General features: G+C 35.7%; 1 protein-coding gene across 1 annotated transcript; it reads left to right on the top strand.

The window, feature by feature from the left end:
- The first annotated feature begins 3,162 nt into the window (after nucleotides 1–3,162).
- Nucleotides 3,163–22,754, top strand: LOC110684701. The gene is made up of 20 exons (XM_021861138.1): nucleotides 3,163–3,406; nucleotides 4,056–4,232; nucleotides 4,316–4,638; nucleotides 4,735–4,863; nucleotides 4,934–5,047; nucleotides 9,179–9,298; nucleotides 9,406–9,515; nucleotides 11,134–11,197; nucleotides 11,282–11,392; nucleotides 11,613–11,672; nucleotides 13,862–13,969; nucleotides 14,792–14,861; nucleotides 15,217–15,257; nucleotides 15,368–15,448; nucleotides 16,703–16,739; nucleotides 17,808–17,890; nucleotides 20,636–20,766; nucleotides 21,235–21,323; nucleotides 21,424–21,572; nucleotides 22,256–22,754. The coding sequence occupies exons 1-20, from the start codon at nucleotides 3,163–3,165 to the stop codon at nucleotides 22,412–22,414; spliced, it is 2,400 nt and encodes a 799-aa protein (XP_021716830.1). The 3' UTR covers nucleotides 22,415–22,754.
- Nucleotides 22,755–24,528: the final 1,774 nt, after the last annotated feature.

Below are 24,528 nucleotides of genomic sequence, written 5' to 3'. Positions count from 1 at the left end.
TACTCCCGTTGACTCATTTAAAACACCGCGTCGCGTGTGGCATTCTCGTGGCACGACGCGTGTCCCCGTGTCACGCTGTTATGTACCGGGCCTCGGTGCTGTTTTTTTATTTTGCTTGTAAATGCGAATTTTCGCGTCATCTTCTTCATTTTATTTTCGTTTTGTTGCTGCTTTTCTCCCTTTGCATTCTTATATTTCTTTCCTTCTTCTTTTCTTTTTTTTTTTTTTTATTTAGCTTTGCTCAGTTCACCGCTTTACGGCGTTAGCCACAGTGACACGCCCTGTTTTACCATGTCACAGCGAAAACCCACGGGCCACGGTATTGAAGGTGCTGTTGTTCGAGATCTGCTGCTGTCGTTGTTGTCAGAGATTCACCGCGACACGGACAGTGATACCGTGTCACGACTTGGAGTGTCGTGCCGCGGTGGTTGTGCTGCGGTTTTTCGAGCTTTTGGAGCTCAATTCTCCACCAAACTTACTCAAATTTCTTGCTATCTTCCTCATTTTCAAATCAGTACAAAGATCTATGTAAGTTTTTTGTCTTTTATCTTGAATTTTGCTTCAAATGGGTAGTTTCATGTATAAACCTTTGAAAAATCAATTTGAGGATTTTTTTAATTTTGACCCTTTATGTTGAAATTCTTGTCATGAATTAGCTTGTATATGAATGTATGTTTGTTTGTGAGAGATTTGAAGCTAAAGTTGCATGATTTGGTGAAGAAATAAGTAAATCACCATTTTTTGATACTACTTGTGTGAAATGGTGTTCTTGTTGTTCATGTCATTTCTTTGCACTTGAAATGATGACATAATTGTTGTAGATCGTAAAAAATATGCTATGATATGCCGATCTATTATTTTTGTGCAATTTTGAAACATGCTCCCTGTATTTGTCTATGTACTATATTGTCATGGAGAACATAGTATCATGCAATTAGGAGAAATGTAGTATTAGTTCGTCATGGAGAAACTAAGTACTAGAAACAATTTTATTATTTTGCTAATTTTTAGCGTCGAGGTAAAAATTTAGCGTATAACAGAAAATACAACTTGAGATTGTTGTTAAGCTGTTTTTGAATAAATAACCAAATAACTTAGTGTAGGGAATAGTTTCAAGCCTTAAAATAATCCCACTAGCTCGAACCCCACTGTGATCATACACTAAAGTACGGTGGCATCCAAAAGGGGAAAAGATAGAGCAAAAGAGTCGCCAACAAGTTTATAAGGAACTTGTAAACCGTTCATAGGATGAAGGTTACACCCCTTAACGATCCAAGAGATCGTCAACTCCATAAGGTCATGAACCAAATAAGGGTTCGGGGATGATGGTACAAATCCAACCTAAAAGAGATTGAACCTGCCCTAATAATAAGCCTCTACTTTATTCTGCTCGTATTCATGCGCGCTTTCTGATTAACATACAATCAATAGGATTAACCCTAAACATGTTTAATCTATGTTGGTTGAATTTAATGCACAAATAAACTATTATTGGCGATCACTTGAATTATAATCATAATTAACCCTAACAAGATTATTAATTATCTTATTAAGCGCGATTACAAATACAAATTCCCTTTAACATGCATAAAAGGTGATCAAGCAATAAAGAATAACTATCAAGCAACATAATAAATAATCAACATCATTAATAACAATAATATCAATCATAATCATAAATTATCATGATCATGATCATGTTAAAGCATAGCAAGATCCTAGGCATGATACTAACAAGATTAATAACAAACCCTAGCATGTCACTAAGCAATAAAAATCAAATCTTTAGCCCTAACATGATACTAACATGAATTAATATTAGGAAGAACATAGGAAGCATCATAACAATCATATTTGATATTAAAATTACCCTAGACATGATACTAGGAATCATAATAACAATGTAAACATGATATCTACATCATAATATCAATAAATCAATTAAAGTACTTACTTTGATGCTTCGTGCCTCTTTCTAATAACAAAATACACACGTTAGTAACTTCAAGGAAAATAATAATCAAAACAATTAAATTAAATAACTTAAATAGAGATTTGGGACCAAACCCTCAGAAATTAAAACCTTTCACGTCTAGGGCGAAGGCAACTTCGAATATGGCTAGGTGTTTCAAGATCTTGTGAGTGCGGAATTTTGTATTAAAACAAAGTTTAGAAAAGAGAGAAAGAAAATAATCAAGAAAATCTTGATGAGAGTTGGTGAAGACTTAAGAATAAAGAGAATTGGTGAATGATAGATGTAGATGATGATTGAAAACGGAGTTTTTGATACGATATTTATAGAGAAAATCACCCAAAAAAGATAATTTATCAAAACAGAGTCTGAAGACCGCAAAACAACCTTGGCGCCAGCCCTGGCTAATTGGCGCCAGGACCAGTGGCTAGCGCCAGGCGCCAATGCTGGCATCTGGCGCCAATCCCGATTCCAGGCGCCAAGGCCTGGGGTTGGACGCCAAAGTGGTTTTCCACGCATTTTCGAAAATCTGATAAATTTCCTGTACTGAAAGATAAAATAATATAATTTCAGTTGAAAATGCTATTTGATCTTGATTAAAACTCTGAAGAATCCTAATGGAATTAGGAATGAAAAGAACTTTCTAGAATGTTCTAGAAGACTAAAACCATTCCTAATTGCATTAGGAATGATAAATTATATTAGGCCCTCCCCTAGATCATTAGGCCGTACTTAAAGATCAAACTGGGCCCAGTTTAGTAAATTGGCCATAACTTCCTCAATATTCATCGGAATTAGGCTTATAATATATCATTGGAAAGGTCTTTACAAGCTTCATCCAACTATATCACTATTGGACCCATATCAATGGACCAACCAAACTAGATTGGCTGTTTTCTTAAAATAAAGTTTTCAAAACAGAGAGAAGAGAAAAGAAATAAAACTTTCTGCAACACTAGACCTTTCCACACTTTCGTTTCATTCGATTATGATTCGACGTGAAAGGTACTCATCACTGGGTTTGGTTTTGGGGAGACACAAATGGGTGTCTACACTTAGGAAATGATGCTAATTATTTAGATTTTTATTTTGTTTGAACATAATAGCATGCCTAGACAACGAGATCGAGACATTTAACTCGTGGCCGGCGTCAGGCCTTCCGAGAGGACACTCCCACGGTTCCCGAGGGCATGGATGACGATGTCTTGGAGACTGAGCCTCGCTCATCTACTGGTAGGGGTAGGTGGACTCCACCTCAATGGACACCAAACCAGTTGGTTTTCTGTTGTGAGAACCATATTTCTCACCGTCCACTTATTATCATAGTCGATGGCGTGCCTCGCCATCATGGATCAGGAGCTGGAGACTTGATTCCCCGGCTATACGGGATCATCATAGGAGATCCTGTCACCAACACCTTGTGGGAGTCTACTGGTTTAGTAAATTTCTATTCAGCGGTTGTGGAATTTCGCAGCCCCTGAGGTTGTGGTTCGACAATTGTTCGAGCGCTGTTGGAGTATTTTTGGGATACTACCAACACTTTCCACTTTGCTTGGGGGGAGATAACAGTGACCCTCTAGATTTCAGCATGATTAGCGGCTTGCGCTTCACCACTCGGCCCGTTGAGCAGATGCCTGATCTTACTTGGGATTCGAGTCAGGTGTTAGAGTTGTTAGGTCCTATTGTTCATCATATTAGGACTCAGCCAGTACCCCGGGGTGGTTTTCGGAGCAGGCGATCAGAGCTAGCCTCCGTCCTTGCTCTTGCCTTCGACATTGCTGATACGACTCCCGAGCAATGAGTGCGGGTCTTCGTATTGATTCTTATTTCCGGGACTCTTTCTCATGACATGAGTTCTCGCACGCTTCTCTGCTTCTTGCCGTCTTTGGCTAGGATTGGTGAGATCGAGTCCTTTAGCTAGGCCAGTTTGGGGTACGCTGATCTACTTTCGTCGCTACAGCATGGTAGTCGACAGTTGACCGATCAGTCCCCTATTTCTATCTTCGGTCTTTGGAGAGTTGTGGAGATGATGATTTTCTTCCTTTGCGTTTTTCTCTTATCCCTTTGGCTTATATACTTATAGATTACTCTTATTGCAGCTTTGGTTCTATGAGTACTTTCCTAGATTGGGCCCTCGACGGCGCCGGGGAATGGTCCATGACTTTCCCATCGGTGCCAACTGGTGTGACTGGGCGAGTCTCGGGTGGAGTCAGTACCGAGCCTACGGGGATCACTGCGTCGGGGCACCACTACTATTGGCGTAAGGATCATCCTTTACGAAATATTTTTCTGATTATGATGTGACCTCACAGTATTTATTGTAACTTTATTTATGGCTTTTAGGTTCTGTCGAGATCCAGTATCGACCTTGGGCTGGTTTGACTAACCTTTCCGAGGCTATGAAGCTCTTGACGTATCGTACTATCTTCTTTGGTACATTACGACCTGTTTGGTACCTTGTAGAGCGTGTGGTTCGTCAACATAGCGCTGACCATTTTGTAGTACCACTGCTTTCGCAGGAGTCGATGTTGCATTCGACTCAGTTGGTGTCTCTTGTAGGCAGAGAAGAGCGATATCAGTTTCCTTGGCAAGAGCTCGTGTGCATGGATGCTGGTTATTCTGAGGACCTGCTTCCTTACTTAGCCCCTCCACCACGTCTTCCCGAGGTTTGATTATTTTTGAGAATTTTGTTGCTAGTCTCTGTTTAAACCGTTGAATAACCTGATTATTTGATCATGTTTTCAGACGACTGCTCATCATAGGGGGAAGGTTCAGCTCCTGCCTCAGTCTGCTCGTTACTCGGGCCAATTGGTATTGTTGAGGAGCATATTGCTGATGCACTGGAGGGCTTCAGACAGGCGCAAGAGTCTCTACCCGATGAGTTCGAGCCGGTAAACTTTTTTTTTACATGTCTTTCATCCTTTTTAATACCACCTGTTACTGATCTTTTCTTGTTTTTAGGTCACGCACTCGGACATGATGGGGTTTATGAGGTTGATTGATGCTTTGAAGCATTGTGTCATCAAGCTCCTACATGGTGCGAGTTGTCGGAGTGGTTATGGTGATGTCCTCGAGGTATATTCACCTTTCTTCCCCTTATTTAGTATTTGTTTTATCTTGCACTATTGATACTTTGTGTCTTTCAGGAGCGACGGAGGTCTCGCTCGCGCTCGAGGCATAGAGGCTCGGACGATGGGGAGCCTACTGCAGACGATCTCCTGATGTTCGTCGGCATTCTCAGACTCAGTGGTAGCCTTCTCGGCCGTTTCAGGAGTCTCAATGGCAGCAGCCTCAGTTTTCTCAGCCACTCCAGCACTTTTAGGCTCAGGGGCAGCATCCTTCCCAGCCATTCCAGTCTTCACAGTCCGAGTTTAGGCTAGTCATTACTCTCGTGGATCAGGGCTTATCTTCAGTTCCATTGTCTGGGACGTTGCCTCCTCTGGTGCAGGGCTTGTTTTCAGTTCCATTGTATAGGACACTGCCTCCTCCGACGCTTCCTACATCATGGTGTCAGCCTACTCAGTTTACCAGCTAGACGGGTCTTGCTTTGAGCTTGTCTTCTACTGAAGCTGTGGGGACCAGCAGGGACACTACTCCTCATACTCGAATGATGGAGGGACTCTTTGGTTCACCGTTCCCATATTCGCAGACTTGCGATGACACTGATCCTAGTTCTAGATCTGAGCAGTTTTGACCGAGGGTTTTTATTGTACTTGGTTGATGACACTTGGCACTATCTATGTACTGTGACTTACTTTGTATATTTTACTCACGCTTTATGTATTTTGACTTTACTCAATTAGTGTGCATGTTAGTGTGTGCTTGAGACTTATTGTGTGTGATTGTGTATTTAATAACAATGTGAAAAAATACCGTTATTATTTTCGTAAGTGGAGGGTACCGACCTTCTCCCAAAAGAAAAAAGACAAAAAAGATAAAAATGAGAAAAGTTTTACAACTCCCCAAAAATAAAAATAAAAATAAAATGGGACAAGTTTTACAACTCCCCCAAAAATAAAAATAAAAATAAAATGGAACAAGTTTTACAACTCCCCCAAAAATAAAAACAAAATAAAAATGGGACAAGTTTTACAACTCCCCCAAAAATAAAAATAAAAAGAAAATGGAACAAGTTTTATAACTCCCTAAAAATAAAAATAAAATAAAGTAAACTAACAAGGAAAAATAAAAAAGATAAAATAAAATAAAGGGAAAATTTTATTGGGAATAAAACTCTCGAAAACGGTGAAGGAAAAATACAAAAATCCGGAAAAAATAGGTCAAGATAAAATTTAGAAAACGCGTGACCATCGTGACGCGTCAGGTTTTACCGCGTCACGGTATTAATTGTCGTGTCACGGTATTAAGCCCCGTGACACGATGGGAAATCCCGTGTCACGACAGACGGCAGTGAATTTTACGCGTACAACTAGATAGATTTTTCGCGTTTCTGAACCCTTTTGGCTATAAATTACGACTAGTTAATCCGTGATATGCATAATTATAAAACATAAAATAATTAGAATTTCATATTTCAAAAATAATGTCTCAGAATTTTAATAACATATTGCGCGACTGGTCATATTCTTTGACTAATGCGGACAAAAGAGAGCTAAAATTATTTCATGTGAGAGGTTTACTAGCATTAAGGCATGTAGCAATTAAACATGATTTTCTGAGAGCAGCCTTAGACTATTGGAGTCCGGAAACCCATTGTTTCAAATTTGACTATGATGAACTTTGTCCTCTGCCGGAGGAATTTGGTGCTATCTTTGGCTTTCCTGCTAGGAATCTCGTTGCGATGTCTACTCTGCGCGAATATTATTACTAGGATTTTGAACGTCATATGAATCTGACAGATCCAGATTTAAATAGAATTGTGTGTGGTAATGAAATAGATCTAGAAAAGCTTGCAAATTTATATTTTAATCGTCCCATCTGTGAGTCATATCATGTATACCGTAGAAGGGCTTATATCTTTTGTATGTTTAGTAGACCTGGCAATCCTGACCCAGACCCGATGAACCGACCCATGACCCGAAATCGACCCGAAACTAGTGACCCAAAATTGACCCAAAACCCGAATTAACCCGACCCAACCCGAAGTGGAACTAACCCGACCTTGACCCGAAACCCAAAATGACCCAACCCGAAACGACCCGACCCGAGATGACCCGAGACGCGAAACGACCCGACCCGAAGTTGACCTGAGACCCGAAGTTGACCCGACCCGAAAATGACCTGACCTTTAACTTCTTTTAGTAAATAATTATATAAGTTATAAAAAGTTTATATTAGGAAATTATACATTAAAATAGACCCAACAACATCTTACATGACTACATTGACATTCATATAATAGCTAAAAAAGATGGTCAAAGTGAGATGTGTGAATAGTGCAAAATGTTAAATCGTTAAGAGTAATTTGGGACAGAGGGGGTATAAGAATAATTCAAAGAAATTATTACAAGAATGAAAATGATAATAAGTGTACTTATTAAAACTAAGATCAATAAGAGAATGAGGTATAACTCAATTAGTTAGAGCATACCTCTTAGTTTCAGGAGATCCTGAAAGTGATTCTCAGTCTAAAATTCTAAACACACACACAAAAAAAAAGGTTAATAAAAGTCAAACAATTACTATAATCCATGAAAAAAATAGCCTTAATAAATATAGTGAGTTTTTCGTCAAAAATAAATAAATAAATATATATACAGAAATGAATTTAACTCAATGAATCACCAGAATATGACTCGACTAGAAGTTGACCCGAAAATTAGACCCGAAAGTTGACCCGACCCGAAAATTGACCCGACCCGAACTCGACCTGAAGTGTTGACCCGATACCCGACTCGACCCGATTATCGGCCGACCCGAAATCAATCCAAAACCCGAAATGACCCGACCCGAGCCGAACTTGACCCGATAATCTTTTGACCCGAACTTGACCCGACCCGAAATGACCCGACCCGAATGACCCATTTTGGCAGGTCATTCGGGTCGGGTATGGGTCGGGTCATTTCGGGTCGGGTCAAAAGATTATCGGGTCAAGTTCGGGTCGGGTTGGATCATTTCGGGTTTCGGGTTGATTTCGGGTCGGGTAGAGTAGGACATGCTTGATTAGCGTCTGTGTGCTTGAACATGTTGAATCTAGAAGATCCCCTATGCCTACTTGCCTTGGAGAAACTTGGATTAAATTGTTATTGACATCAAATAACGGAAACACAGTTGTCAAAATCAGAATTTAACAACCAAATTAAAAACCCAGAGATCCGATAAACCAATTTCATGAAAATATATGATTTCGGCAAAACCATAATACTCCAAATTCGAAATAATCTCGAATTTCAGCAAATAAACAAATCAAAGTCGTTGAAAGCAAAAACCGAAAACCCAATTGGCAAAAACAGAATTTCAGAACCAAAATTAAAAACCCAGAGATCCCATCAACTAATCTCACGAAAATACGTGAATTGGGCGCAAGTTGAATACTCCAAATTCAACATAATTTCGATTTCCAGCAAATAGAAAATTAAAAAAAAAACCCTAAAAACGAATTATCAAAATTCAAAATATATATCAATCAAACCCATAATTACAAAGCTTGCATGCAAATTAAACAGCTAATTGAACACTATTTTAAAACCGAGAATAAATACTTATCGAAAATACTTCACATTAATGCGTGAACAGCAAATTCATGAACCGCAGAATTAAATTCAGATGAAAAAAAAAGAAACAAGAATCAAAGCTGGACCAAAAATGAAAGGTGGACCAAAAATGAAAGTTAGAACAAGTAAAAAGGGAGTGAAAAATTATAAGAATGAAAGCTGGAGCAGGAAAAAAGGAAGTGAGAAATTATATTTAGATAAAAGAGAAAGAATAGTTGATAAAGTGAACGCTGGAGCAAGAAAAAGACTAAAAGAAAGACTTGTTGTAAGGGCATTTTCGAAAATCTGAAAAATAAAAGGGGACATTTTTGGTACACCACTATTCCTTTTCAAGTTTATTCACTTTCAAAGTTTTGCCAAAACTCTTAATTAATTGCCAAAACTCTTAATCACTCTCGACTTCCCACTTTTAAAAGGTTGTAGATACGAAGTAGAAACTAAAAAGGGCGTGCCTATCGGATATCTAATCGGGTACTCACCGTATAAATAGACGGTAGAGTCAACAGCTAGAAGCCTAGAATACATTAGCTGACAATGCTTTCATTTACGCGAAGCGCTGAATTTCTCCTATTTCCAACGTTCAATTCTCACTCTTTCTCCTAATCTTCTTCTCTTCAAATTTCAGCACTGTGTATCTCCTTACAGCTTCAAGGTTCGTCATCTCTTTCTTCCAATTATCTTTTCTGCTTACAATTTCAGATTTCAATCTGAATAATCAACACATAATTTTTCCGAATTTTGAAATTTACGATTTGATAGGTTTCGAGGTGTAGAGACGAAAATTGCGATGATTTTTTGCCATGGTTGGAGGAAAAAGCTGGAGTTCAGATTTCTCAATTTCTTTCGATTGGAAATTCTGATTTTGGAAGGTTCATTTTTCTTCCTTTCAATTTTTTCATGCCTGATTTTGTACAATTAAGTATATGTTATGATTTGAATTTGTTGTGAATTTGATATAAATGCTGTGAAAATCTTGTTTGGGAGACGAAAGTAGTAATCATTAATATGAAGTAGTTTTCGAGAAATGGTTGAATTGTTTTGTTAATTGTTTAGGAAAATGAGTTGATGGTAGTGGAATTTCCGAATTCTTCTTGTTTAACTGTAATTATTACTGATGGAAATCGGAAAATGATGAAGAAGAGTTCGGATTTTAGGTTAATAGGCGGTGCCGCTTGTCTTAAAATTTGTTCATTAGTTGTAGGAAAAATAGGATTAAGAGCAAAATCAAATTTTTTGGGGGTGAGAATACTTATACTGGCATAAGTATAAGTATACGCCAGTATAAGTATTCTCACCCCCAAAAAATTTGATTTTGCTCTTAATCCTATTTTTCCTACAACTAATGAACAAATTTTAAGACAAGCGGCACCGCCTATTAACTTCCTGAAATCATCTTCTTCATCATTTTCCGATTTCCATCAGTAATAATTACAGTTAAACAAGAAGAATTCGGAAATTCCACTACCATCAACTCATTTTCCTAAACAATTAACAAAACAATTCAACCATTTCTCGAAAACTACTTCATATTAATGATTACTACTTTCGTCTCCCAAACAAGATTTTCACAGCATTTATATCAAATTCATGGTCAATAATAATATCAAACATGAATATGTTAGTCATATTATTCACAAAACACGGTCAAAGGAGGGGTGGTGAATAGTGTAAAAGTCAAAGCGGGTCAAGTAAAAAAAAAAAAACAGAGGATGTGGTAAATAATCAGTTGCAATCAATTCAAATCTACTCCATACTGTGCAAAAGATTTTCTCTCCAGTAAAAATTTTGATGGAGAGGACATGACGTTAAAGTTACTATTTTAAGTATCCAAGCAACCACCGCCTTTTACAACAAAATTATTAACTTGTGCAATATTGGGTCTTGTGCACCCTGTATATGTTAGTATGTTACCATGTTAGATTTACTCTTTTATATATTGTGCACATGAAATTTTGTAAAATTCATAATTTCATATCAACACTAAGCTATCTTAACAAGTATAATTTTGAGCCCTAACAAGGGGATACGTGTCGTAGGAGTGGGTCGCATGCTACCTGCTGCTGCTTTAACTGAATTCCAAACTTCAAAATGACGTATTTTGAAGTGCGGGCTTCCAAAACTCGTTATTTGACTCATCTTCATTGTGAAATATAAAAGAATTTTCGGCACAAGCTTCACAACAAGCCCACTTCCACACAGACCAGGGAGCAATTCATAATTTCATACCATGGATTGCTAGAATTTCATTTATAAATACAATGGCATGTTTTAATTTTATTCCATGAGTGTGGTTAATGGAATTAAGTTCTTTTTCCAGAATTTCAAAAAAATGGTGTAAATCTGCACAATGGATGTGGTTGCTAGCTGTCAAGTTAAATAAAAACAAATAGTGCAGTTCAACTTAGGGGATGATAAGGCTGATTGAAACTTTATTCTGTCCAGTAGGAAATACTATTCACATTGTAATCGTTTTTCCCCCCCTTATAGGTCGTTGTTTGCTTGTAAGAGCATACAAGCTGGAGACTGCCTTTTGAAAGTTCCTTTTATAGTGGTAAATGTTGTGGAGGAAGTTGTATTACGTCCAGGATACTATTAACTAAATTTTCTCAAGATCCTGTCACTTTTGAACTGACAGCAAATATCTCCTGATGATATCCTTCCTGAAATTAAGCCTTTGGTTGCTGATACAGTAGGGACTGTTGCAAAACTTGCAGTAGTTATTCTAGCTGAGCAGAAAAAAGGTCAGGTATGGCTTAATATCCAACTAATGAGTTCAGGGATGAAGAATTATCTTTAATGTTTTAAAAGTTAGTTAATGCAATTAGTTAAGAATAGATGAAGTGCATATATATATATAGATAGATAGATAGATAGATAGATAAAAAGACTCATTATATTTATTTTGGAATCTTAATTAAGTTGGTGTTTGATATGATATTTTTCTGTGTTTTTTTTTTTCCTGGTAGAGCTCTGAATGGGCTCCTTACATCTCTAGTCTTCCTCAGCATGGTGAGCTGAATAGTACGGTAATTTCATTTCTTTCTCTTGCATTTGTTATTTCTTATAAATGGGTTGTGTGCCGTTGTGAAGAGCACTTTATTGTTGATTCCACCTTGAAATTTGTTTCCCTATTCTTTTGCATCTTTGTCATGTTTCATATAATTTGTTGCACCATTTGACAAAGAAATATGGTGTATTGTATTATGTACATTCATTACTTGACAACTAATCTTGTAGGAGCGTTTTCTTGTGATTATGTACTTTGTTATCATCCAACAGGGGGTAGTTATGTTGTTTACTAGTTAATTGTGTTTTTTTGTGTATATATAACAATTGGATTGGATTTGTTGTATTAGCAGGGATTGAAAATTTTGGCATTATTAGTTCACCTTAAATTTTATGTGAATAATTTTACTTTTATTTTATTTTATTTTATTATTTTTTTTTTTAAACCAACCTATTTTGGTATATGTGATTGTTGGAGGTGTCCATTATTGTCTGACAATATCACCTTATTTTAAAGTTGAGCAACTACAAAGTAACATGGTCCAATTAATTACATTACTCAAATTGATGCCTTGATGCGCAACAAGCCAATGTTTACATTGAGTTGGAAAGTTGGTTATGATCCGGATGATATTTGTTTTTTGTTTTGTTTTTTTTTTTGCTTTTTTTATTTTTTTTATTTTTTTATTTTATTTTCTTTTTCCTGAGGCATTGTGTTTGGGCTTCATTCTTTTTTTTTTTTTTTAAATAAATTTCTTCGTGAGACCCGTAAGTATGTTGAATCTTATTCTTGTTTTCAAGAAATATCTTTTGTCAATCAGCTTCTAAAGCTCTGCCTTTTCAAATCAAATTTTAAATAAAATGAATAATGTAAAAATAGGATTCCTTATTTCCTTATATCAGCATCTGCCATCCCCTAAAACCACTGATTTAATGCTCGTAAGTGTTCTTCCTGCCTTTGACCTCGATTTCTTCTCTTAGGCATATGTTTGAGGCCTAATCTATACCACATGAGTTTTATAAGAGAACTAAGAATCAAATTTAAGAAAGATTTAAAGGAGTGGTAAAAATGTTGTTGTAAAAACAATAAGGTTGGGAAAACTTTAGCAGAGGAAATCAATATACTCGTAGTTCATAAAACACGAATGGGGTAAAGTAATCAAAGTAAATACAAAGATAAATTTTAAAAAGTATATACAATCATGAAACGTTGTTAATGTGAATTTCTCCATTCACACCGCCCTATCCAACTACATATTCTCCTCAATCCCCAAAGCACTCATATCACTCTCAATCATCTCTTCCAAGTTTTCTTAGTTGTTCTCCTACCACTCGCAATCCCAACACTTTGCAACTCTTCAAGCCTCCTTACCGGAGCCTCACTTTGTCTCCTTATATAACCAAACCATCTTAAGCGATTCTCCCTCATTTTGTACTCAATCAATGTAACCCCTACTTTCTTCCTAATTATCTCGTTCCGCAAACGATCCTTTCTTGTATGGCCACCCACCGATCGCAAAGTACGCATCTCGCCACATTCATCTTATGCACGTGACAATGCTTTACGGCCTAACATTTGGTATCATATAACAAAGCAGGCTTGACTCAGTTGTATTTAAATATTTATTTTACTTTTGTCTATAAACATGTACATAAATTCTTGTATCTTTGTGGCTCTTGTTAATCTTATGTTGTATTCAGTTGAAAAGATCTTTAATATTACAAAAAAAAAAAAAAATTAAAAAAAATTTGGATTATCTTAGTTGGACTTAGCTTAATTCATTGGCTTGCCTGACTCGGTTCATTTGCATCCCTAAAGAGCATATTTTTAGTGTAGATAAAGGATTTGTTAAGTGGGCTATCAATTTGGATTGCTCAATAGCTACCCATAGAAAAGAACCGGCAATTATGTGCTACTTAAAAAATGGTGACTTCATTTAGCAATCAAATTTTGTAGTATTGCTACAATGCTCCTCCATCTTTCTAAATATACATATGTGTGTGTGTGTGTGTGTGTGTGTGTGTGTGTGTGTGTGTGTGTGTGTGTGTGTGTGTGTGTGTGTTTAAGATTATGTGAAAGTACATAATTGATTACTTCCTAGGTTGGCCATGTTGTATAGTACTTCTTCCCCCCACCCTATGGATGATCGGTGTCATAGTGAATGCAGAATGTAAAATTTATTTTTTATTTATTTTTTTCATTTTGTAGATATTTTGGAGTGAAACAGAACTAGAGATGATACGACAAAGTTTAGTGTACCAGGAGACAATTAACCATGATGCTCAAATTAAACAAGACTATTTGGTCATCAAACCAGTAAGCTTTTTATTTTTTATTAGGTTTATTATTACTTTTATGAATAGTTTCTACGCTAGTAGGCTTTAGATTGGTCACCAATCAGGATTTAATTGAAGATTATAGTATGTTTTGCAATTTACAAGACCATTTACAGTTTGGCAAATTACTGCCTTAGGAAGACGAGTATATTTGATACTTATTAATATTAATATAGGACTTATAATACCTTCGTTTTTTACCTACTCTGTTATAGTTATCGGCACATAAAAGAATTAAGAAACATCAAAAATTGTGAGTGGGTATAAGAAAATAAGTGTAGAGCAATGTATAAAAAAGCTTAAGGCGCGCTGAGGTGATAAGGGTTATGCAGCACCTAGGTGCGCCTCATTGAAGTGAGGCGCACTATATAAACAGTAAAAAAATTTGGCAGAAATTTGCTTCAGGTGCGCCTAATTAAAACGCCTCGCCGAGGCCAAAATAAGCGCTTACCCCCTATCACCTTGCGCCTCAGCGCCTAGCCGCACTTTTTCCAAACACTGGTGTAGACTGTAGAGTATGAGAGATGGAATAAAAAGGTGGGTTGGTGTAAGAAAGGTGTAGATGTTGTGGGGTAAGAGGGGTAAATAGTAAAGGGAGTTTTTAAAAATGGAATAAAGTAGATGCGAGTACATAAATAATTAGACCTAAATGGAAAGTGACTAGAACACAAAAACGAAGGTGATATAATGTTTGCATAGGATGATATTACCTGTGTCCGTGGCATATTCTCCATATTTGCTTTTATTCTGTCAATTTGCATCACATATGACCCATTATTAGGGAAGGATTTATTTGTTTCAGGTTTTTGACCGCTTTCCTGATGCATTTGAGGATGTTCAATTTGACAGCTTTAAACATGCCTACGGTATAGGTAAGTGGATATATTCAAATAAATTACTGCTTGGCTTATATCTCTCTTTGCTGTGATTAACAGATAAACTGATAATAGCACTGTTGCGTAGTTTTGTGAAAATAATGTATCACTCAGTTTTACTGTAGACACTATCATGTTAAAAATTTATTACAAGGTATAAAGTATGTTGTAGAATTTATTGTTTAAAGTCCAACAAAATAAAAATTGATAGTCATTTAGTTAGATGTTTATGTAGCAATAATGTATCCTTTGGCAATGCATTATGCATGTGGTGGTTGAACAGCTTGAAAAAGCCACAAAGATCTGCATGGTCCTATTATTGATGCCATTTTTGTAAATTGCAAACTTTCAGTTGCATCTCGAGCTTGGGAAAGTATGAAGGGACAATCGCTGGTATAGTCACTCAAGTAATTCAGGATTCAAGTACTTGTGCAAATTATATGTATGTATCATCCGTCTTAGTCTTGATATCACCTCTCAAAATTACTAAAGAGTTTCTGCAGATTCCATTTGCAGACTTTTTAAATCATGACGGAACCTCCGACTCCGTTGTATTATGTGATGTAAAAGATAGATCATCAGAGGTAGGACTTTTTAAATTTACCTAGAGATGACTTCTTGTTTGCTTGCTTGCCCAATTTAAGATTATGCTTTATATAGTAATCACACAGTTGCAACTGGCGCTGTTGTCCAGCTTGTCCTATTTAGATCTCATATGCTCTCTTGATTCCTTAAGGCGGTCCTTCATTGGGTATATACTTCTTTTCAATTTAAACATTAAGATTTTTTTTTTTTTTAAAATGTAATAATGTAGTTTCTTTCTGATCTCCACCTCTGATATTCCTTTAGGTTACTGGTTGATAATTTTTCTTTCCTTTTTTAATCTTTATATCAATTTCTATTTGTGACACATTCTTTGTTTGTTTTACTATCAGTAGACTGGTGAATGAACTCATGCGAAAGAAATAATATAAGTGAAGTAAAATTAGATAGATATTTTGCTGTTCTTTATCCCCAAAAAGTATTAAGTTGTCACTGTTAGCTGCTTTTGGAGTTTTGAAGGGCCCTTTATTTGGTAGTCTACTGTCTTATGTAAGTTAACTACTGAGCTTAGTATTCTAATGAGTCAATAAAGTTTCAAAAAAGATTTTGATTATTGAACGAACTCTGTTCCTCATTCATTAAAGTTTGGATAGAGAGAAATGTTATTTTTATATGGCTGATGAGTAATGTGTGTAGTCTGCAAAAATGGAAATTATCGACAAGTTTAGCTGTACCTTCATGGATGTACTTCCTCCGTTCACTTTTAGTTGCAACACTTAACTTTTCATGCTTGCCAATGCATAGTTTAACCCTTTGTATCTTGAAATATAGATGAGTGAAATGATATAAAAATTAGATATTGTGAAAATATAAATTGAGACAAATCTAACAAGATCCCACATGACTATATTTTGCCCAACATATTAATCAATAAAGAAGGTTAATTGTTAGTATGAATAGTGTAAATTTTCAAATGTTCCAACTAAATGAATGGAGGAAGCACATTTTATCTCATAGAGTCGGCATTTGGATGTTTGATGTGCAGACGGAAGTCCAACCACGTGTAATTTTTTTAATTCTCATGGCTGGAACAGTTTGTGGATTTTTAGGGATTATGCAATGGATAGGTCATATAGTATAAATTGCAAATGAGCAATTGAGCAAACCTTTAGTTTCAGTATTATAACCCTTCCATTACTTGAGTATTCCTTTATTCATAATCCCTAAATGTTTTATTATGCTTCCCCTCAAAGATATTTCCTATTCTTACTTTTTGATTAATTTTGATCTTTCAGGTCATTGCTGATCGAGATTATGCTCCAGATGAAGAGGTGAAGGAATCTCTTTATTAGTTCATATTACGTCAATATGTCCTGTCTTTCTTGAGCAGTCCTGTCTGCAACTATGCATAATTATCTGTTGCATAGTGCCTCCCTCAAAGTGGCTATTTTTGGGGCTTCATTGGGATCTTTAGCCTTGTAAATATTAAGATTACTGAATGCCATTATGCAACAGTAGTGGTAGAATTATGTTTCCTTTTTAACTTAGGTTTCTAATTCATGTTCAAAAGGATGTCATGAAGAGAGAGAGAGATTCAGGTCTGGGTTGGACTCTATGTTCAGAGAGAGAGAGAGAGAGAGAGAGAGAGAGAGAGAGAGAGAGAGAGAGAGAGAGAGAGAGAGAGAGAGAGAGAGATTCAGGTCTGGGTTGGATTCTATGCTGCCTCCAAATCTAACCTGCTTCCCATTTGAATTCAGATATTTTTCGTCGGATTTGTACTCGTACTTTTATCGTACGATTCCTTATGACGATTCATGTTAGCCCACCCCAAATCTTTTTGGGACTAAGCCTTTGTTGTTGTCGTTGTTGTTGTACTCGTACTTTTATAGTTTTATATATTGGTTTCAGATAGGAATATTCTTGCTTTGGATCAAGCTAGTGAATACATATCCTCTGCTTTCTTTGTTGCTTTCTTACTCTCCAAACCATGAATTTTCTGCTGCTATCTTTTTTTTTTTTTTTCCTCCTTTTCTCAATAGTGATAGTCCTAATATATTTTGAACTTTTACAAATTGTTTTCAACACTTTTCCAACTCATCCAATAATTCTTGCATCCGCTTCTACTAGTCTGTCACTCTGTCCATTAACCGATTAATTTTATGCATATCTTTGAATTCCCCACTTCCACCAAGACTTGAACTCTTGAAGTGATTGAAGTTTTGGCTTCCTCATAGGGTGACACTTGTTTTATCTTGTAAGCTCGTAACATGACATATTGGGTGTAACAAGTTTTTGTAAAAAACTATTGAAAAGGGCAGTAGTCCTTTGCTCCACTTTCTGAATCTCTGTGGTTCATAGAATGTTTGTGAGCTAATAAATTGCAATATGTCCCAATTTTTTTTTTGATACGGTATGGAAGGTTTCCGAACTCAACGCTTCTGTTAGACTTTGGTTTTACAGTCCCATTCAACTTGTATGACCAGGTTAGTTTTCAGATTTGATTAGAGATAGAAGCCTATGTCTTTTACTGCACTTCATCTCAGTAATTTTACTAGGAATTAACCTAGTTGTTGATTACTTTGTTTTGCAACTTGTTTAACGCTGTCTTTTTTATGTCAGTATGTCACCGAAACTCTCAGTTGTAGACCTGTGTTGGATTCAAATTTATGTATTGACATATTTCAAGGCTTTCCTCTCCAACCCATAGAACAAGGCTAACAGTTTGGCTGAATCTCATTGATACATTCTGTGCTTGTTTCTTTTGTCTGGTGTGTTCAGTTAAAAACTGTGAATTTTTTCCTTGCTTAAAACAATGATCCGGAGTGGCTTTCCTTTATTAGATTAAGATACATTATGTGTAATGAGAGGAAGTATATTGGATGGCTGATTGGTATGTGCTAATCTGCCACCTTGTCAAATCTAATGACATGTCCATGTTGTACTAGAGGACAGAGAAATAAAGAATATGAGTAACAAGGTTGGAAAATGACGGTCATTTTATATAATCCCTCCCTACTGTTAAAAAAATTCATCATCCAACTTGCATGCAATCTTTGAAATCTCAAATCCAAGGTCTGGATATTGCTGATGATAAGAACAAGGCCCCAAGGTTGTGTTTCTTATTCACTTGAGAAGCCCTTTTATTTTTATCATATCCTCACTGATAAACATGCCACCTCGGCACCCCTAGATTTTAAAGTAGTTTTGGAGCTAAAGTTACAAAACATGTTTTAAACAACGAGGATAAGGATGTTTTGGACTTTTGGTAGAGTGCCTTTTTATTTAATCTTTGACTAATTCTCACCATAATTGTTATGCGGAGATGTAGAAGGCATAGTCCGAGTCAATAATGGTTTATTATCAATATCCAAAATAGGGGAAATGGATGCATTGAAGTGTGAAGTCCCAGTTCTATGGATTATGGACTATCTTTTACCAAGCTCATTAGCTCAAGTGTGTTACTCACTTTGAAATTGTATTTCCAGAATCTATTGAATTGTATACCCTCTTCCTTGATTACCAACCCTGTTTTAGGCAGTCCTTGTAAAATTTATGAGAGTGGCTAACTGCTACCCTTTCACAACTTATATATGATGATGCAGTACTATTGTTCATACGTCATGGAACATAAAGTTATTGTTCCATTTCACACCTTAACTTGTGATTGCTGAGGGTTTGATTGAACATAGTAATATTTGCATTGGAGTCTAGAGATCCCATTGTTCACAACATCTTTTTTCAGCAATTTTAAACTTCTATTACCCCTTGTTGTCAAGAGCCATTCTTTCTACCTTTATAATGCAGGGATACACAAGAGAATGTGTAAGGTGGTCAAGTGTCAGGGTGAAGAGGGGCAGTTGAGTAGTTGACACAAAAAAAATTCAATGTCACATATGTGCATCAATTGAAGCAATTGCATGGAACAATAAAAATCAGGAACTCATGTTAGAAACATCCCTAGATCCAACCATAGGTTTTTTTTTTTTTTTTTTTTTTTTTTTTTTTTTTTTTTTTTTTTTTTTGGGGGTGGGGGGGGGGGTGGGTGTATATAAAACATCCTTAGGGATACCTGCTTTTTACTACAATAGTATAATGAATACATGTTTGACAGAACAACCATATTTAGGTACTAGTCAAATAAATAAAACATTAGCTTTTACCCTTGTTTTGTTCTCCATCCGCTTTCTTTTGCTCTTTTTGTATTGACTGTGCAGTGTGCACGTTTGTCAATGCACATTTTGATTATTAATATCTCTAATAATGTGTTGATAAAAAAAATATAGTATTCATTGAAACGAATCAAACAAGACCCCACTTGACTATGTATTCAATATTCATCATGTATATTGGGAATTAAAAAATTCTTTCAAATTGTCAATAGTGTCAGGATCTAACAAGAAGATCAAAAGAAAACGGAGGGAGTATAGTTAGTGCCTGTGATCACATACTACTTGGAAATTAATTGCAGCAACTGTAAAGGTTTGAATATAGAATGCAGACATTTAAAGCATCCTATATAAGTAATGTCCAACAAACATTATTGAATAAAGGTTGTGTATTCATATTAATATAACTTTTGACACAATAGGGGATGCTTGTCTGTAATTGCATGTGTTTTACTTTTCAACCCTAGTTTCCTGTTACTAAAGTCTTAAATTTTCCCTTATTCTGTACCAACCTCTCCCAGCCTCCTTCCTACTTCTGAATCAAAAAACAAAAAAAAAAACACTCCAAAAGTCCAAAACTGCTAACTTGGAGCTATGAACAACATATCTGAGATTATAGAGCAAGGGCTTTAATGCAGTGACATTTTCGGCATTGCTAGAAATAGATGAACGGTGTATCATTTCCTGCCTTTGACCGGTTCTTGTTAGGTTCTTGGTTTCCATTGAGGGCTTCAAAGGCTTCTTCATCTGTTCTTTGTCTTCTTACTCTCTGAATACCAGTTAAATGCTTATCTCTCTCCTTGTATTATACTGTTGTCACCCAGTGCAGTATCAATTTGTGCCTCTAATCTGTCAATTGTTCTTTGTAAATATTTGAACTGTGTAATCTCCTAGTTTATGTTGATGCATTTGTGGCTTGCACCTTAGATTTATGTAGAAAGTAATGATTACTTGCCCAGATATTATCATGGTGTTGCATAAATTTGGACTAATATTGTAATGCTTAACTGCAAGGATGCTGTCATGTGAAATTTACACTTGTGTAACACCTATTATTTTCAGATTATTATTCACCTTGATATACCTTACAATGATCATCTACGAGGAATGAAGTTGGATATTCTGCAAAAGCATTGTTTGTCAAAAGTCAAGGATGCAAACTTCAGTCCTTCTGGGGCGTCTTTTGTGATAAAGTAAGTATAATCTTTTGGTCCTTTCTTATTTATGTGTCATTAACTTTTCAATTTCCAATCAACTACTTATGACTGTAATAAGCTAGAGTTCTAGAAGAGAAGTCTAGTTGGATAGCTGAAGTAATGGTCTAATGGAATGTAACAATTAATATATGAAGTTAGATTTAGTAGATTATAAACATTTTTTATTTTACACTGATAGTTTTACAAGTACCATTGACATTTTTGACATTGTATATAAAAGTGTATAGCTTGGTATCATGTTTTAAAATTATCTCATTGCTCTTATTGAGATTCCCAATTGGCCAATTGTATACAACACGTTTTCTGACCAAGCTTGATGAAAACCCTGCTGAGCTCTCAGTTATCCAATATTGATCTGGGTTCTGTACTATCATGTGGACTGCTTATTGAACTATATATTATTGTCGCTTATCTGCATTTCCCCTGTAACTCATTATGTTACAGGGAAGTAAGGTCGTCTAGAGGAAAAGGGAAGGGAATTCCACAATCACTTCGTGCATTTGCTCGTATTTTGTGTTGTACCTGTTCTCAAGGTATCGTACATATCTACTTTCTAAGTGTTCATGCCTGACAAAATTGTAAATTATATTATTCTGTCCTTCAGACACTTTCTGATCAGTGGTTGACATGCAGAATTAAATGACTTGGTTGTCGAAGCTGCTCAACATGATGGCCGGCTAGCACGGCGTCCTTTGGGTAATAGGACCTTGGAGATACGAGCACATGAGATTTTGCTCTCGCTAATCAATAAGTTGATTGAGGAATATGATGTGTCAATTAAGGTAAGAACAAGATGACTGAAAATTACAAAGGCTTACCAGATTGATACAAGTCCTTCAATTTACGTGAATTCTCAATTAGGCATTATTTTCTGGTTGTCATTCTATCATCCCCTTCTGCAACATAATTCTTAATTGAGCATTATTTTCTGGTTGACAATCTATCTCCTTTTCTTCCTCTAACGATTCACATCCTTGCCTAGGTAAAGTTGTCTTTAACAATTTGTGAAACATCTTATATGTTGATCACTGTTATATACTTATATTTAATACTTCTGCATTTGCTATTTTCTTATCTCTTCTGCATCAGGCTTAATTTAACTTGGTAGGTAGATATTGAACAACTATTTTGCTAAATGGTAAGCACCAATCATTAGTTTTTCAATGCTCAAGTTAAAATTGATTTTTTTCTGTTTGTAAAGGTCAATTTTATTTGGCTTTAGCAATACACTGGGGTAGTTGCAATGGTATTGCAGCATGCTGTCTTTTCACGTATTATGGGTCTCCTGGAATTATTAACAAAAATTGTGTGGCCAAAGCAGGGCTAATTTGTTTAAATTGCTGATAGGAATCGATAATATTTTAGAAAAATAAAAAGATGGCATATGCATTCTGATATAAGTTTTTTGATCTATTCTTCTTTCATTGTCCTTGTTTGATTGAGGATGTTTGTATCGTACCTACAGTCACTGCATATGCTAGAACCCAGAAACTGTAGGAAGTTTGCTATCAGACAAAAAATGGCGCAAGATCTTCTCGCTGGGGAGGTTCGTGTCCTGAGATCTGCGTCTGCATGGTTGAAGAACTACTGTCAGTCGTATCCAGAGCAAGGAAAAACATCATAAATCCTTTATGAGTACAGCCACAAGTTGAGTGACCCAAATTATCCTTCAGGTTCCAATTAATATCAAACCAACCTGTTCGATGGAGATTGATGAGAGAAATTTTGTACATCTCTACTTCCCTTCTGGTCCGTGCTCATCCATGTTTCAGGGTAGGGGTCCTTTTTTTGTTAGAGGTTTGTACCCCCCCCCCCCCCCCACCCCACGGAAGTGTAGCTATGTATTTGATAGGGACTAGAATATTAATTTTGTTTAATTATCTGGTAATAGAGGTGGTATTGTTTTATTGGTTTTCACTAAATTGTACTCCCTTCGTCCCCGCATACCTACGACGTTTTTAACTAACATAATAAAAAACATAATTTATCATAAAATATGTTGTTAGATAGTTATCAATGTGAAGTTTCATAATATAATTTTTATAATAATTTTCATTAATGTTTAATTATGTAAAAATAAAATCAAACTAGTGCATTGGCATGTGTGCAATGTTGATTCAGTCAATTCTAAGATGACGGGAGTATTCTTACAACTTTCCTCCTTTCCTACTGCTACGTCACTTCGCACTATCTTGGGCCATTAATATAGGTTATTTTTTGTTTTTTTTTTTTTAATAATTATTTTTAATTATTTATTATTATTATTATTATTATTATTATTATTATTATTATTATTTTTTTTTTTTTACAATGGTGAACCTCTTCACGAAAACCGCCACTATCTCTTACCTCGTTGGCTTATCCACATCCACTATTTATTCTCTCATAACATTATTCCTTAATTGATTTTTATTATATAATTTGTTTAATTAATCAAACTAATGAGATTTACTTAAAGTATTTATATAATCAATAGAGGCTTTGATATCTAGATTGTACCTAGATTACCATCCATTGGAAAATAAATTTTAGAAGGTAGAAGAGAAAGGTAGAAAATTAAGTGGGTAAAACCATATAAGTATAAACAATATTATAAAAATGTTGTTGGTATGTTTTTTTTTTTCTTCTTATTTTGCTAAAACAACTTTTTATTTTTATCGTGACAATGTATTGATTGTAATATTACTCTAGAAATTCCACCAAAGAAAATAGTCAGTTATTTAAAAGAGGCAAAAAATTGTGGCTCAATACCAACAAACAATTGTTCCTTCTAGCTTGGACATGGGTTGTAATTTCAAGTAATCACACCTTTAAAATCATGTCCCATGTGCTAACCTTTTTTTTTTCTTTGACATCCAAAGGGTGTCATTTACCTTAAATAGGCAAAACAATATTTTAAAACACTAGCTTAGCTTAGCTTGTGTGCATCTTCTTCTAATTTGACCTTAGCTTAGCTTATGAATTGAGGCATCATTGACTAATAGAGAGAAGTGTCTAATAGAGCTGGCAATCCTGACTCGACCCGAATGACCCGTTCCGTGATCTGAAATTGACCCGAAAACATAAATTCGAAATTGACCCGAACACACAGCTGACCCGACTTGACCTATACCCGACTTAAAGTGGAGTTGACCCGAACTTGACCAGATACCCACATTGACTCGACTCAAAGTTTACCCGATACCCGAATTGACCCGAATCGAAATTGACCTGACCCGAAGTGACCTGAAATCCAAAGTGACCCAACTGGATTTTGACCCGAACGAACTCGAAACCCGAATCGACCTGAACTATACTCGAAATGATCCGACCCAAAATTAAAAAATAGTCAAAATGACCTAACTGATTTAGAGCTTAATTAATCAAAATAAACACTTATCGAAAATAACCTAAATTAAACATTATAGTATTGTGTGTATTATACTGTTGATATGTGCATGTAATTTACTATCTGTAATTCATAAAGAGTTTTATTTGATTGGGAACATTGTTGTTGTTATTATTACTCTTAGCTTCTTCTTTTAAGTGTTATATTGAATTTTTTTTCCACTAGTGACTTTATATATGAAACAATACAGTCTTGTGTATATATTACTGTAGGAATTGTCTAATGAATATATTATTAATATTCAATTATTATACTTTATACTTATTGATAATTATAACATACTTAACCTATTTCATTTATCACGCTTGTCAATGCATAATTTTAATCATCAATAACTAAAATTCTCCACA

The sequence above is a fragment of the Chenopodium quinoa genome, unplaced genomic scaffold (assembly GCF_001683475.1).
Source record: "Chenopodium quinoa cultivar QQ74 unplaced genomic scaffold, ASM168347v1, whole genome shotgun sequence".
Lineage (NCBI taxonomy): Eukaryota > Viridiplantae > Streptophyta > Magnoliopsida > Caryophyllales > Amaranthaceae > Chenopodium > Chenopodium quinoa.
The sequence above is the reverse complement of the archived record's forward strand: the minus strand, read 5'-3'. Positions and strand labels throughout refer to the sequence as shown.